Genomic DNA, 11,628 nt, shown 5'->3' with positions numbered 1-11,628 from the left:
TTCCAACTCTAATCTAGGGGATTATACGTATCTATTTTTTTCCTTCTTTGTTTCTGTGGATCTACGAATAAAGATCTGATCTCTTAGGGCCAGGTAACTAACATAAAAAAAAAAAAGCATAGGGTTTGACGGTCTACAGAAGATGCGCAGGTACACTGATTTCAGTAAGACTAGGGTCAGGATGAGTGTTTTCCATAGGGGGAAAAAAATACAGGAGAGGGAGATTATTCAAGCATACAAAAAAAAATTCAGTGGAAACGTAAAAGCATTAAGACTGGCTAAGCATATGAGCATGACATGGATTTAGCGATCAAGCATATATACTCGTCTCCGACATTACTTGAAAAGCAAACGTCTAAGCAGTGTCTTGCGCAAGGACACTTGCTCCCTCCAGACCCCTGTCCTCGGTCGCCAAAGGTGCGGCCGCCCCCAGAACTGCCCACGGCTCCCCAGCGGCGGACCGCGAGGCCAGGGCCAGCCCGCTGCCCCGGGGCCCGAGATGCGAGGGGCGGGTGGTGGGGGTAGGAAGGGGCGAAGAGGTCCCTCCTGCGGGATGGGGGCCTTCTGAAGCCGGGGCCGCCCCCCGTCGGCTATGCATCCGCTCTGTCTTCGCCCTGGTCGGGGCTGGCAGCTGCGGGCACTCTTAGGGGCACGCGCCCCGCGCCCCTCCACGCTTCTCCGCGGGGGTCCCAGCCCCGCCGGCGGCCAAGCGCGCGAAGGGTCGGCGGGAGGCCGGGCGCGCCGGGGCGGGGCCAGGGCTGGGGGCGGCTCTGGAGGCGGGGCCAGGCAGGGAGGCCCGGCCCTCGCGGCGCGGCGCACGGCGAGGCGGCAGCGCGGCGGCGGAGGGATACGCGGCGCCATATATATAGCGCGGGGCGCAGGCTCGCGGCGCGGCGGCGGTGCTGGGAGCCTGGGAGGCGCGGAGCCGTTAGCGCAGTTGGCGGCGGCGGCGGTCGGCGACGGCACAGCGCTCAGCGCACACGGGGCCCCAGAAGCAGCTGTAGCGGAGGCGCCCTGCGGTCCCGGCCCCGGCGCGGCCACCCTCGCTCTCTCGGCCTCCCTGCCTCGCTCGCACCATGGTAGGTGGGGCGCGGCGAGTGCCGGCGCCGCGGCCGCCTGCCCGCGCTCTCCCGATCCTGTCTCTTTTCCCGTCTTTCCCGCGCTGGGTGGCTTTTCCTGGCTTCCGGGTGTTGCGCAGCCGCTGCGGCTCAGGACGCGCTCTGGGTTTGCGTCCCGGTTTCCTCGGCTGGGCAGCCCCATTTACATTTCGGCCCGTCGTGGGGCTGGGGTTGGCCGCGCCCGGCCCCGGGCGGGGGTTCTGGCCACGCCAGGGCCCCCGCACCCGCCCGCTCAGCCGTCCGCCCCCGGGCCGCCCTAAGGACGGGGGCCCGGGCGGGGCCGCGGCCAGACCCCGGCTCGCGAGCGGCGGAGAATGAATGGGCCGGAGCGAGCCGGTGGCGCACGTCGCCGCGGCCGGGGCGCGGGGCCGCCGCCGTCCCCTCGGGGCGCTCCTCCCGCCTCCCTCCCGGGGGGCGCGGCGCGGGCGTGGGTCGGGAAGGAAGGAGCCGGGGAGGGGGGGGTGGGGGCTGGAAGGCGCGGGGCGGGGGGCAGCGGGGGCGGAAGCGGCGGGCCGGCCGGCCGCCCTGTCCGGGCGGGGCCCTGCGGCGTCCCGGGGTCCGCGTCGCGGCGTCCGGCGCCCCTGCACACCCGCCCCGCGCGGCGGTGGAGGCGAGCGGGGCTGCGGGGCACCGGGCGGGCCCCCCCGCGGGAGGCGCTCGGCCGTGCTAACTGGGGCGGGGGGCGGGGAGGAGCGCTGGCGCGCGCCGCGGTCTCCAGTGGAGACGCGAAGTTTGTGCTCCGGGGGAGGTGGCGGCGCGCAGGGCAGAAGCGGATGGGAGGCGGCGCGCTCGGGCCCCGCCCGCGGCGGGTGTGTGTGGGGGGTCCTCCTGGCCTGGAAGGAGAGGCGCCCCGCGCCCTGCTCCCGGGCCACCTCGCCCGGCCCTTTCTGCGGCCCGCGCTCCCTCCCGTCCGAGGGGAGATGCCCTTCCCATTTCCGCCTCCTTTGCGGCTCCCCCGCGGCCAGATGCGCCCGTGCGCCTCTCCGGGTGTGCCATCCCCCGGCCGGCAGGGCTGACATCACCCCCTGCCTTTCTGGCTCGGCGGGGCGGGGAGGCGGCTCTCGGCGGGGCCCCCGGACCTCTGCCCCGAGGCCGACGCGGTGTGGCGGTGAGCGTGTCCCTCAGTGTCGAGGCGGGCCGACAGCCTCGATGTACACTCTCAGAGGACACTTCCCCGGTGAAGTGACAGCTTCTCTTGCGAGGTGTGGCCGGCAGCGCTTCCTGTTGTAGGAGGCAGAGACGTAGCCCTGGCATTACATAAATCCTCGTGTTTCCTTCCTTCGCTATAAAGAAAACCGGCGTGCTGTGTCTGGGGTAGGGAGGAGAGGAGACACAGTTTTAATTCGAAAAAAATGTTTCCCCCCTAAGTCAATATGTTGGAACATCACTCTTACTGTGAAAGTTTTCATTTGCGAGTTCGAATAAACTGCCATTAGCTTTCTACTAGGACTTGTTTTGGAACTGGTTTCGTTAGCCATCCTTTATTTAAATAAAAATACATACTATCTGTCCTTGAGATCCCAAATCCCCATGGCTGGAGGCACAGGATCAGCGTTGCAGAGAGCAAGTGATGGAAGGAGAGTTAGCTTCGCGGCATTACCGCCTCTAGTGAAGTGTTTATTAGGGGCAGCTCTTAGATCATCCTTAAAAGGGTAGAGTAAATGTCCTCTAGCAGATTTAATAGTTCCTCTCAAAAAAAGGAGGGCACAGCCTCATAATTAACGTAGTTTCTGTGTACTTAAGTTTTGCAGTTTTGTAACAGCTCAATTGTAGGACTGTTCCATTATTCCCCCCACCCCGGCTTTTGAATCATAGGATAATTTGACCAAGGACATTTAGTTGTTCTAAATGATAGGCTTTTAACAAATAACTGCCTAATTTTAGTGATTGGAAAGCAGGGAAATGAAGTTGGTAGGATAACCCATTGCTGTATATTTTTTTCCACTTAATTGTATCTCGTAAAATAGATACAAAAGCCTGTTAATCCAAGCCAGGGCCATTATGTAACGACAGTTTGGAGATTTGGAGTGCCCGCAGCGGTGCGCAAGGTGCACTGAAGGCCTGACCTGGCCCCGGTCCTGGCTGCAGGGCCAGCCGCGGCAGGTTGGGTCCCTCCGTGGATGGCCGCGGACAGCGCGGCGTCCGTGCAGTAGGTGGCGCTCTTCTTCCCAGAGCCGGGCCCTGCGGCTGCTGCAGCGGGCCTGTTGCCGCTAGAGGTGCCATTTCTCAGATGGTGAACTGACTCTCCTAGTTCGACCCACCGCAGAGCAGAGAGCCGGTAGGCCCGGAGAAGAAACCCAGAAGTGAGACCTTGTCTAACTTGTCATCCTTTGTTTTTAAAACAGCATAAAGGGTTCCCTGCATTCTAATTGTTTCTCTTAAATGACACGGTTGAAATTTTCACAGCTGAGAAAGATCACTATTAAAAGACTTAATTGGAAAAGCTATGCTGACTCCAGACTCCCGTGGGTTGAATTATAACCTTTTCTTTTTCTATGCAGGCTGATCAGCTGACCGAAGAGCAGATTGCTGGTAAGTGGGTGACTACAGGGAGTCTCGGTAGACCAGAGCTAGGTAGCCTCAGTGCTGGTGACTCTTCCCTCTCCGCTTAGTCTGAGCAGTTTTCTAAGGATTTTATTTAAATGCAAACAACAAGGAGAAGTATTTAGGTTAAATGTTACTCCTGGTCAGTCTTTTGGAGATACTGTAAAGTGGAACTAAGGATACCCACTTGCTTACACTCTGGAGTACTTCACAGGGTGCTGGGCTTTGTATGGAATGAGAGTGCATGGAGCCTGCTACTCAAAAATGTAGTTTTTAGAATTCTTACGCCCCTTTGTAATGCACCATGAAAGCTTGTGCCTGCTATTCTAAATGGGAATGGGTGAGGAGGATAGTGAGGACCACCGTAATCATCGCGAAGGGAATGAAGTTAGTGTGGATTTTAGCTTTCAGTATTCCCTGGAGGACTTTTTGGGCTTTCTGGCCTTGGTATGTGGCATGCCAGATCTCAGTTCCCCAGCAGGGATCGAACCTGCGCCCTCTGCATTGGGAGTGCAGAGCCTTAACCACTGACGGCCAGGGGAGTCCCTGGAGGGGTTTTTTGAGATGGTTTCTCTTCTGGAAACCAGGATTGCCTTTGAAATACTCTGAATGCCGTGGAGAGAGAACACTCTGGTTACCAGGGATTGTCCATTTCTGGTAACCACCTCTCCTATTGCTGTGAAACAAGGAGTTCTTAACGGCTGTAGAGATTTCACAGGAAGGGACAATCTTCCCTTGTCAGATTGGACCTGGCACTAAACTGTTGAAGCTTAGCCTTTAAAAGCGTGGGGATTTTGTGGTTTTATGGAACTGGTTGCCTGTGGTGACATTTGCTCTGTTCTGTGTGAAGGTGCGTCCAGCGTGACTGCTGTGGGCTTTGTTTCAGCAGATAAAGAGCAGGTGGTTTCTGTTAACTTGCACAACTTGGCTTGCTTTGGCAAGTTCAGGGGTCAGGCGTGCTGTGACTGGGTTGGGTGAAGACATTCATTCTAAAAGGTAAACTTGTGTTTTCAGAATTCAAGGAAGCTTTCTCCCTATTTGACAAAGATGGTGATGGCACCATCACAACCAAGGAACTTGGAACCGTCATGAGGTCGTTGGGCCAGAACCCAACAGAAGCCGAATTGCAGGACATGATCAACGAGGTGGACGCTGATGGTAAGGGCTTGGGAACTGTGGACGAGTGCCAGTGTGTGTGATTCAAGTTTAGACCTGTTACCAGATTGTCTTTCAGGCGTCGAGAGCAAGGCAGACGTGCAAAGCTTCTTTCTGTGGTTTCCTTAGGCTGTTGACAATTAAAATAGAAGATCATGGGCCTGCCTCTAGCCCTGCTCGCTGTCCAGAACGTTTCCTGGGTCAGATCACAGTGTTGTTCTTTTCTGCTTGCCATGACCTGTAGCTCAGTCTTTTATCAACTGGCCCATGAGTCTGCACTGAGTACTATGGGGAAAGTAAAAATAAATAGCCATAGACCTTTTAAATAAGCTTGGTTGTCTCAGGAGACAAACCCCAAGTGAAGTGGGGGAAGAACCTTAGATGTTACTGTAGAAGTGAGTACAGTGGGAGCTGTCAGTGTGTTTATTGAGGAGAATGTCAGGGATCACGTGAGGCTTGGAGGTGGGGGGCGTGGTGTCTGAAGGGACTAGGTTTACAGAAGCTGCTAGGGGGATGCAGGGCCAGAAGGAGCTCGTCGCTCGGTCACTTGTCCTCTGGACTCCAGAACAGTGGACAGGAGACCTTCTTACTGCTTGCTTCTATCAGTAAGTAGTTTTTAATCACTCCCCTCTTCCCCCAAAGAAACACCATGTGCTTTGGAAATAATATTAAATTAGTAAGTGTGATTTATATAATACATTTAAGTAAATTAATCAAATCTATAAACATAACATTGTAGAACATTAGTAAATTTTGAAAAGGTGAAATAGGAATTAACAGTTTGGATCTATACTTTCTTGATCAGCTTGATAGTAGCCATTTAAAATATGGTATAATAGTGCTCGCTTCGGCAGCACATATACTAAAATATGGTATAATAAAGTATGGCGTAATGTGATAGAACAGAATTACGCTGCTGGCCACATATACTTAGAAGCAGGGGTTTGGGGTCACCTCTTTAACAGTGGTTTAAGCTACTTCTAAAGACTGTTTTCATCGTTAATAATTTGGAGAAAGAGGTTTATTCATAGTTCTGTCTCATTTGACTGCTAAGGTGATCAGCCATCTGGGAACATAGCGTGGCTCTCTTATAGTCTAGCCCAGGAAGCTGTCTGGGGACTGGCACAATGTATTAGGCCCTCCGATTGTGTGGAACAAGGAGGGGAAGTTGTCTCAAGCTGTAGAATCTAACATTTGCCATGAGTGAATATGCTGATGCTGAAGACATCGCTGTAGGGCCATAAGAGGTCATTTCAGACTACTGGTTTCTGTCTGCCATGAATGTCAGTAATGCTTTAAATTTTTGGAGGCCAAAACGCTTTGAGGGAATCTGTGAATTACTACTTTGTTTTAAAGATACTGGTGAAAAAGAGTAACTTCCCATAAGGCTTTTTTTTCCTTCTAATTTAATTTTTATTTCTGTTTAGTTCAAGTTACACTGTTGATCTGGTGGCTAGTCTCTGGCGTATTCATCTGACTGTTGGTTTCAAAGGAGGAGTTTGGAATACTGGCCACAGAACAGATTCTGCTGAGTTTCCTGATTGTTAATGATATGAACTGAGAAAATACTTCCGAGCCATGCCCTTAGTAGGAAATAAAGATACTGAGTTGGGAGAAAACCGTTGGTGACTTCCCATAACGTGTCTGAGAGACGCCTCCTGGAGAAGGCTTTCCAGCACTCATGGCTCCTGGCATGAGAGTCACCTTTTCCCCACTCATGTCTTTCCCTACTCGCTTTCTTCCTTAAAAACCTTGGTGGCTCAGTGATGGGCCTTTTCCAGCGTCACCGGTGTAGGCAGGGTTCGAGCTGAGGGGTCTCGGGAGTGGAAAGATGCAGCCAGCGCTGCCGTGGGCTTTTTTTGTTTCCTGTTGAACTGTACCAGCCTCCCAGTGGCCAAGAAGCTGTGTGCAGTTTCCTCTGCATCATCAGATGCTCTCCTGGGCATTGATTACTAGTTTGAATTACGTGAATCATGTGAAATTGCCCTGTGAAGTTTTTGAATAGTTTAGACCTAAGATAATACAACCTGATGAAGCAGTTCACCGGTTTGTCTTACCAAATGCTTACTGTTCTATAAAATGATATTAAAGTTAACTATTGGGAAGCAATAGCTGGAGCACTTATTTCACACAAGCTTTTGTTTTTTAATTTGAGGTAATGGCACCATTGACTTCCCAGAATTTTTGACTATGATGGCTAGAAAAATGAAAGACACCGACAGTGAAGAAGAAATCCGCGAGGCATTCCGAGTCTTTGACAAGGTAACCCCGTGTCTGCATTGCTGACCGTAGTGAAATGTGACTTTGTGGCCATTTCTAAAAGCTTTCACATGCTTTTCTAGTTAGAACGCTTTACCTGCCTGCCTGAGCCTCTGTAATCTCACTCTGAAATATTCCTGGCTTCCTGCAGTAACCTTACCGTATGACAGTGAGCACAGTAAATAGCAGAGGAATTGTGAGCCAGCTGTCTTGGCTGTTGCAGTTCCCTTTGCTTTTTAAGAAGCCCTTGCGGTTTCTGCCCTGGCTGGCTGCATGTGTGCAGTGGTGGAGGGGAGCCAGAGAGTTGGCAGGTACCCACGGGCAGTGGCTCGGTCAGAGCCCCGCCTGCCCACGGCGCTGAGTCCCTGCCGCTGACCACCGCGGCATGTCCACAGGACGGCAACGGCTACATCAGTGCCGCAGAGCTCCGCCACGTCATGACAAACCTGGGAGAGAAGCTGACGGATGAGGAGGTCGACGAGATGATCAGAGAAGCCGACATCGATGGGGACGGGCAGGTCAACTACGAAGGTAAAGCGCCACAGCTCCTTAGCCTGCTTTGTGACGGTCCTCCCTTCGGGATCTGTGAGCAAGTTAACTACTGCAACGAGGGGTTTTTTCCCTTATTCAGAGTAGAGATGTTACCTTCATTAAAGCTGCTTCTGAAGATAACCGGAAGTTATGATTATTTGTCTTTTCAGAGTTCGTACAGATGATGACTGCAAAATGAAGACCTACTTTCAACTCCTTTTTCCCCCTCTAGAAGAATCAAATTGAATCTTTTACTTACCTCTTGCAAAAAAAAAAAAAAAAGTTCATTTACTCATTCTGTTTCTATATAGCAAAACTGAATGTCAGAAGTACCTTCTGTCCACACACACACAATCTGCATGTATCGGTTGGTGGTCCTGTCCCCTAAAGATGAAGCTACGCATCAGTTTTCCGGTATAAATACTTGTCCTACCTTAACAGTGAGGAAGCACCTCGTGGACTCCTGGCAGATCCACCTGCTCATGATTAATGACACTGTTGGGCTGGCCAGGTTTTCATGCATGCAGCTTGACAATTGAGCACAGTCAGGCGTTTGTATTAAAAATGAAAAAGTGAAAAAAACAAATTCAAAACCTACTCAGAGGGGTTCTAGTTCAAATTGTTAGTGTAAATTGTCGTAGCTGGTTTACTGAGAAGAGGCATTTAAAATTGGTTCGCCTCAGGATGCTGTGTGGGTCACTGTCCAGGCGGAGCTCCCCTGCTGCAGGGCAGGCCTCTCTTAACGCCCCCTGGCGACCGTGACGCACGCTGGCCGCGTGCCTGTCTGTGTCTGCAGCGTTGTCCGCGTTGTGCTGAGAGGAATGGGTGTCAGGCTATCACCATTCATACAAATTTTTAAAAAGAAACTTTTATCAAGGGAGCATCTTTGGACTCTCTGTTTTTAAAACCTTCCGAACCATGACTTGGAGCCGGCAGAGTAGGCTGTGGCTGTGGACTTCAGCACAACCATCAACATTGCTGTTCAAGAAATTTACAATTTACGTCCATTCCAAGTTGTAAATGCTAGTCTTTTTTTTTTTTTTTCCAATAAAAAGACCATTAACTTAAAGTGGTGTTAAATGCTTTGTAAAGCTCAGACTTAAACGGGGACGAGCCAGTCGGAGGGGAGGCCAGTGTACCTTTAAAAATGCCCTCAGCCCAGTATTGAGTACCCCCCACCCACACAGACACGCATCCCAGCACCAACCACTGAGCGCGAGACCTTTCCCCAAACCAAGCGGGTACTGATGGCTTCGTCTTGACTGTGGACGTGCAGGGCTGCTTGCACTTTCACTGGGGGGAGGGGAGTGGATCATGGTAGCTGACTGACTGTTGAGGCAGTAGAGCTCTTAAATGAAGGAAAAAACAAAACCCACTTTCTCAAGCATGTGTTTAGGGGTTCTTATTAACTGTGCTGCTGGTTATCTGCTGTATGTAACTTTGAGACCAACTGTGCAAGAGATGATTCAGTGTGTCTGTGATTGAACCCTCGCTGTGTGTGGTAGAAGCGGTGGTCACTTTTCTAAGCCAGTCTCTTCATGCCTAAAGGACACTACCAGTCACCTTTTGATGCACAATTTTTAATTTATGATTGTACTTGACTTTGCTCCTCCCTGCCTCCTGCCCCCAGTAGAACCAATTCTAACCTCCAACTTGAAAGTAAAACTCCAGCCCGGAGGGAATTTTGTGTTTCTTTACAAAACTGTAACTGAAACTAAGGAGATGCTGGTACTGACCTTGGCGGTGTGATTGGTCTGCCTAAACGCCCCCTAAAAAGGTATTGGATTCAGTGCAGAGCTCTTTCTGAAGGCTGAGTGTGCATTTTTCAGGGTGTTAACTGGTGGCATCTTATTAGGAGATTGGGTTTTGAGTGCTCCTGTATGGGAGGTCTAACTTTGCCCGGGAACAGCAGCAGGCTGCCAGTGAGGCGGTGAGACGCGCTCTGCAGCCCGTCGGGTGCCTTCAGGGTTGGTTTATGGAGACCCTGCACTTCTCTGCTCCCCGCCTCTCTGGCGTTTTGCAGCTCCTTCGTTTTCCCCGCCAGAGGGGTGGGTCTGAGCCATGGAGAGGAGCCCGCCCCTCCGCTCGGCTGCTGCTCTCTGGGCTGGGTGGTTGGTAGAAGAGAGGTTGGCGTTGTGGGCGAGGCTTGGCTCTGTAACTCCCTGAATCTGGAAGGAGCATCAGTACTGTGGAGGTTTTCTCCTGGTGAGATAGGAATGGGGTTTCTGGTTCAAGGAATTGGATAACCTGGATATTTGTTTCCAGGAGGTCAAGTAGCAAGACTGTTGACCCATTCTCAGTCCTATGGCCGATGATCTCTTGGTAGCTTTAAAAAGGGTAAAGGATGATTTGGCTTGTTTTTCAGGAACTTTGCCTTCTGTCCTGGCCCGCTCACCATGGGGTGGACTCCGTGTTGGTCCCGTAGCCTTTCCTAAAAGACTACCCTTGAAGCCAGGTTCATAAGTGGCCAGGATCCTGTTTCGGATCCGGAAATGTACCCCCAAGGGGTGCTGAGTTCCAGTTTGGCCTCAAGGGGAAGCCTAGTCCACTGGGGCCTTTCTGGCCTTGGGGACAACCAGCCCCCTAGCGTTAGGTGTCCGCAGTCCGCGGGGTCTTGTGAGAACATAAGCTGGGCAAGGGGGCGCGACTCTGACACTTGGCCAGAACCTTCCCGTAAACTCTGGCCCCACTTCTAACTGCTCTATAAATACATATACATATATTTATATATATATACAGAGTGACTGACTGGCATCCGCTTGAGCCTGAGACTTGCCATAAAAAACTGCTGAGCCCTTGGCGCGCACGCTCAGTTTCGTCCTCCATCTGTTCGGGGTGGGTGTCGAGCAAACGTGTCCTGATATTTCAGATGGGTTTCTGATGCACTGTTGCCAAGGAAGGCTTTTTTTTTTTTCCTGATTTTTTGACAAATTTTTTGCACACTTTAAATTGGTGACTTTTGGCAACTTTCAAACACACTGAAAACTAGCTGCTGTACATATTTTTATACCCTCTTTATAAGTGCATGTCTGACTGTACTCGTGACCACGTCGTGACGCGGGGCCGTCCAGTCGGCCTGGCGCGGCTCGGGCCGTCGGAGAAGCAGTGTGACTAGCGGCCCCTCAGCAGTCCTGGGAACTTCCTCCTGAACAGAGTGAATTTGGTCAAGTCTGCTCCTGGTTCATTCAGCCGTTTTCAGCATTTGAAGTAATTACTGTATATCCTAAATACACCTCTCCTTTTGGCAGTGACTAGATTTCCACGAATGTGTCTTACTATGTCCTTCAGCTGGCAGTTACTCTTAGCTCTTACTGGTCCCTTGGAGTTGTTCTGCAGGAGACAGAAGCTCTCTGCTGTCTGTATCCCTCGGAGGAGGAAGGTAGTGGCGTGGGTGGAGCGTGTGTTCTTTCTCCAGATTTATTATAATGTTCATTAAACACGTCTGTAGCCAAGATGGTGGGAGTGCTCTTGTTACGGAAGTCACCCTTCACCGTGGTGATTTGTGAAGGAGATGTACTTGAACGTTGCTGTAAGTCTCGAGATAAACTGTTTGGAGATTTAACCACCTCTCTGATGGGCGACCGACTCTATGGAAATTGTAGATAAGTTTTATTCATAAACCTGGCACTGTATTCAATAAACATTTCTGCAGCCTTTCATCTCTGCCTGCGAACTCTGGAGGTTTTTGGCCCCTGCTGCCGTCCATTCTGTTTGCTCAGTGAACAAGCTGTACCTGCCTGCAGGTTTGAGTCCACCTGCGCGCTAGTATGGTGGTGGAAGGGCCAGAGCCACCGCAGAGACGTCCCACTCTGGCCTTACCCTGGTTTTAAAGTTCAGCTCTGGGGACTTAGCCTGGTGGTGCAGTGGCTAAGGCCTTCCCTTCCCAGGGCAGGGAGCCGGGTTCAAATCCTGGTCAGAGAACTAGACCCCATATGCTGCAATGAGATGAAGCCCGGCGTGGCCAAATATTAGAAAAAGACAGTTCAGGTGTTAATAGCTGACACAGTATCCTGGCATTTTA

At 51.9% G+C, this 11,628-nt stretch overlaps 1 protein-coding gene across 2 annotated transcripts; it reads left to right on the top strand.

Moving 5' to 3' along the window:
- The first annotated feature begins 841 nt into the window (after nucleotides 1-841).
- CALM1 (calmodulin 1) lies at nucleotides 842-11,271 on the top strand. Of its 2 annotated transcripts, XM_040227493.1 has the most exons (6): nucleotides 842-1,079; nucleotides 3,620-3,650; nucleotides 4,677-4,820; nucleotides 6,973-7,079; nucleotides 7,472-7,607; nucleotides 7,778-8,676. In XM_040227493.1, the coding sequence occupies exons 1-6, from the start codon at nucleotides 1,077-1,079 to the stop codon at nucleotides 7,804-7,806; spliced, it is 450 nt and encodes a 149-aa protein (XP_040083427.1). In that variant the 5' UTR covers nucleotides 842-1,076; the 3' UTR covers nucleotides 7,807-8,676. The 2 variants fall into 2 exon arrangements, with proteins under 2 accessions (XP_040083427.1, XP_040083426.1); XM_040227492.1 differs by lacking the exon at nucleotides 842-1,079 and having other exon boundaries at nucleotides 3,614-3,650; nucleotides 7,778-11,271.
- The last annotated feature ends 357 nt before the right edge of the window (nucleotides 11,272-11,628 follow it).

The sequence above is a fragment of the Oryx dammah genome, unplaced genomic scaffold, assembly GCF_014754425.2.
Source record: "Oryx dammah isolate SB20612 unplaced genomic scaffold, SCBI_Odam_1.1 HiC_scaffold_26, whole genome shotgun sequence".
Taxonomy (NCBI): domain Eukaryota; kingdom Metazoa; phylum Chordata; class Mammalia; order Artiodactyla; family Bovidae; genus Oryx; species Oryx dammah.
Note: the sequence above shows the minus strand (reverse complement) of the source record. Positions and strands in the feature narration are given on the sequence as shown.